The 4,309-nt window shown below is 46.8% G+C and overlaps 1 protein-coding gene across 3 annotated transcripts in view; it reads right to left on the bottom strand.

The window, feature by feature from the left end:
* The window catches only part of PITPNC1 (phosphatidylinositol transfer protein, cytoplasmic 1), a 262,131-nt gene that overhangs the window by 90,373 nt on the left and 167,449 nt on the right, over positions 1–4,309 (bottom strand). For all 3 annotated transcript variants that reach the window (XM_008566466.1, XM_008566467.1, XM_008566465.1), the window contains exon 5: positions 574–645. In XM_008566466.1, coding sequence (XP_008564688.1) covers positions 574–645 — 72 coding nt within the window. The remainder of the gene's footprint in view (positions 1–573; positions 646–4,309) is intronic.

The raw sequence follows: 4,309 nt of genomic DNA, 5'->3' as shown, positions 1-4,309 counted from the left end.
ATCCGAACCCTCGGGCGGGAGCGCCGCCGCACTTCCCAAGCGGCGCACTATCCAGTGCGCCACCAGGCCGGCCCCGGAATGCCTTTTAAAGTAAATATTTTGGGGGGTACCCCCTGATTTTCAGGTGGGATATTTGTGTGCATGTGAACATAAATAAGCACAGTCCAGATAATACATACAGAGTATGCACACATAATTGATTGTACTCTTTTTTCTAAGTAAACATCAATAGTCATTGAGAAGATGTGTGCTCAATTCAATGATCAAAGGCAAGTTCTGCAGTCCCAAGTCCCCCATCATTCTCTCCACCTCCAATGACGATCACTCCAGGTCACAGAGATTTCTGCACAGAGGCCCAGGGAAAGTACATACAAATGAGAAGAAAGAAAAGCCAGACAACAAAATAATTCCAGGGAGAAGCCTCAGGGAAATAACCCTTAGAAGCCAAAGGCCAGGATGTCTCGGAGGTCTCAGGCACAGACCCCGCTGCTGGCCCTGGCCACGTGGGATGTGAGGACTGCGACCCTCTGAGCCCACGAGGCAAGCATGGTGTGGAATGAGGGCGCTACTCACGGTGTCATTGCTTCCCTTGTTGTCCTCATACTTGGTTTCTATGTGGATGGAGAATTTCGGCAGAAAGGAACACTGTGGATAAAAAGCAAGATTTCGTGAGCATAACATTTCTTCCTCTATTTACATGTTCAGTACAGCCTCTGGGTGCCCCCGTGACCATTTGGTGGGGACCGCTGTTCTGGAGCCTAAACATAAAGATACTAAGTCAATATCCAAATTCAGACAAGAAAAGCCACCTTTGGGAATGTGAGCACAATTTCATCCAGAAGTCAGGCCAGAGAGTACAGCCAGCAATGGAAGACAAATCGCCGGTGAGAATATTTCCAAAAGGGATATGTTCTGTGAGTGCTGCTACAGGCTTTAGAAAAGGAGGTCCCCCAAAGCAGGGCTCAATTGCAGTTCTGGGGAGCTACCTTTGGGGAGCACCTACCACTGCTGGATACCTGGGACCCTGCCTCGATCTTTACATAAATATCCATGTAAAGTCAGGGACGTGAAATAGTAGAACTTTAAGATCATAGATTATTGAAATCAGACAGACCTGGCTTTTAATATGTGATTCTGGGTAAGTCATTTAACTTCTCTGAACCCCAGCAGTATTAAAACAGAAATAATAATTATTACCTGAGTAATAATTTAACCCTACGAGGGTTAAATAAAATGATGTGCATAAAACGTAGGGCTGGGGGGCTCCTGAGCTGGGGTCATGGGGGCCTGTGGGCCTCAGATCCCCCCCAACATCCACAACCAGCCCAGCAATGACCACCCAGCTGCCTCAAGAAGTGCCCTGGGCTCCTGAGCCAGGGAAGTGGGGGGCCAACGACCTCAGCTATGCATCCTTGACATCCGCAACCAGCCTGGTGATGACAACCCGGAAGCATCTGCACAAGAAGGCAGAGGCCTTGGACGTGCCATCGATAATTGTCCTGACATTGCATGCCTGTGCGCAGTCAGCGTTCATCTGTCTTAATCCAAGTGAAACGAGCAATCTGAACCGTGACTAAGGAAACATGGAAACAATCAATCCCAGTAATTGCCTTTAAGGAGAATGAGGCCCTATGATTATTCATTAAGACCTTCTCCACTGTCTCCTCTCAAACCTCTTGCTCGGTAACTGCCTCACTCACACCCAGTCCTGGGGCTGCTCATCTCGAACGGAGACTCTGGGGGATGTGGAACTCACAGCAGAGTTTCGATGGACACGTGAACGTGGGGAGATGCTCTTGCCAAGAGGCCTTCTTAAAAATAACAAGCCTTTAGGTAAATCGATTTTGTTCTTTTTAACTCATAATTCATCTGAGGGTCAATCCAATGTGTGGTGACAGAACAGTGCCATGCAGGGTGGGAGTGGGTCTGGGTGCTGTAGAGTGGAACACTGCAAAAAGTTTTTATCCTTTCAACCTCTAAACGACTTAACTAGGTCAAACAAATGAATTTTAGCATTTGGGGTTTGTTTTTTTTTTCTTTTTTTGGTGGCTGGCCGGTGCAGGGATCTGAAAGCATTTGGGTATTAAGCCCAAATATGAAATGCAAAACTCCCATACAAATTAGCAGATGTTATTTTTAAGTCAAGCACTTAGGTTATTTTCATATCAGAATGGCAACCCTGCCACGAGGCCTGGAGTGCACCTGGCTTCAGCAAGGCAGTGGGAGACCCGGGACCAGACAGGCCAGCTCTAGGCTGGTCAGCACTTTCTCCCCCAGCAGGTGTCTGGGACTGATAATCCCCTTGGGACATCTGATGGCTAGTTCTCAGAGCCCCAGAATGTGCGGGTGTCTCAAGTTAAAATAAGAAGTATTGGTGGCTCCAGGCATTTTCAGAGACGTCACTAAAAATCTTCCCGGTGAGATGTCCAACTGAAGATAAACTTCTGCCTCCCCCAGGCAGGTTAGCTTCTCTAAGACCTAGCCAATGAATCTTAGTGGAGCCTTAACTGCTAAGCAAGATCTTTTACTTTTCCCCAGTTGGCTCCCTATTATATCTTACCCACTGTTCTTATCCTAAATCCTTCACCCTCAAGCCCGAGTGCCAGGCTTCACCCTTTCTCCCACACAGCTGATCCCTTTGATTCACAGTTTAATGAAGACACAGACCATGTGATAGAAACCCCCACAACTTCCTTTTCCTCCATTGCAAACCTTCTGCTTACTTCTTTATGCTTCTTTTTTTGTGAATCAGAGAAAGACACTGCCTTCTGCTATGGATTAAACTGTGTCCCCCAAAGTCCAGGTATTGGAAACTTAACTTCCACTATGACAGTGTTGAGAGGGTGGGAAATCCTATTATGGTAATTGAAAGGTAGGGCCTTGAAGAGGTGATTGGATTGTGAGGACCAGGCCCCAGTGAGTGGATTGATCTATGGATGGTTTAATGGTGGCCATGGTTCTGATGGCTTTAGAAGGAAGGTGTGTGAGATGCTCTCTCTCTCTTTTGCTTCTGCCTTTCTTGTGATGTGACATCCTGCATGGCTGAAGTCCCCACCAAAGAAGGCCCTCACCAGGTGTGTTCCCTGGACTTTGGACTTCCCAGCCTCTGAAACTGAATGCAATAAATATTGTTTCTTTACTAATTACCCAGTTTCAGGTATTTTTGTTATGAGCAACAGAAACAGACAAATACACCTTTTTTTCCCAGTGGAAAATAATATAACAAAAAGAACTGAGACACTGGAGTCAGCTGACTTGGGCTCAAATCCCAGATGTATTGACTTGAGCAAATTATTTTACCATGCCCAGCCTCAGTTTCCCCCTTTATAGATGGGGATAATCCTCTACTCTGTAGGAGGGTTAGAGGATTAGTGAGATCATACAGGTGACCCCCAGCACAGTGCCTGGCATGTAATAGGTACATAGCAAAAAATATTTGTGAGGCTCTTCTCTGAAGCCTTGTTTCATGATTATTTGCATTGTTTCTTTGGTGGCTGGATCAAACTCTGGACCTTGGTGTTATCAGCACCATGCTCTATTATTTGTGTTTTCTCCCCTGCCTCCTTCCCATACCTAAAAATGTAATGAAAAATTTCATATTCTTAAAAAAACAAGCACAAGGTTCCCTTGATTATTTCTTCCTCCATCTATAGTTAATCCCATTTCTCTTTGTCTTCATAATCAAACTTTTTAAAAGAGCAGTCAATGCTGCTGTCTCTACCTTTTCCACCTCTCACTTCTCCACCAGTGCAATTTGGTTTGGAGATGACTGACTGCCAAAGAATTTCCAAACCATCAACCCTCTTCCATGCACCCCTTGGAGACTTGTCCACCCTGTGTGATGTGAGTGGGCACCTCGTCCTGAGCAGCAGGGCTCCCAGCCTCCCCTCCCTCCTCTGCCCCTGCGATGCTGGGGGTCCCCGGGTTCTGCCCTCTTGCTCCACACCCTCCCCCTGGTCGTCTCCTCTGCATCTGACTTTTCCATGACCATTTTTTGCGGATGCCTCCCACGTCACTCCTCTAATGCCATCTTCTCTTCTCACACTTCCAGCTGTCCACTGGCCATCCCCCACGAGGGTCCTAAACTTGAAGGGTCCATACTGCACTCAAATGTCCCCCCTCACTGTCTTAGTTTCCTAGGGTTGTTGTAACAAATGATCACAAATAAGGTGACTTGAAACAAATGAAATATATTCTCACAGTTCTGGAAGCAGAAGTCTAAAATCAAGGTGTCGGCAGGGCTACGCTGCCTCTGAAAGCTCTAGGGGAGAATGTCCTTGCCTCTCCCAGCGTCTGCTGGCGCTCCTTG

This window comes from Galeopterus variegatus, unplaced genomic scaffold (assembly GCF_000696425.1).
Source record: "Galeopterus variegatus unplaced genomic scaffold, G_variegatus-3.0.2 Scaffold243, whole genome shotgun sequence".
Taxonomy (NCBI): domain Eukaryota; kingdom Metazoa; phylum Chordata; class Mammalia; order Dermoptera; family Cynocephalidae; genus Galeopterus; species Galeopterus variegatus.
Note: the sequence above shows the minus strand (reverse complement) of the source record. Positions and strands in the feature narration are given on the sequence as shown.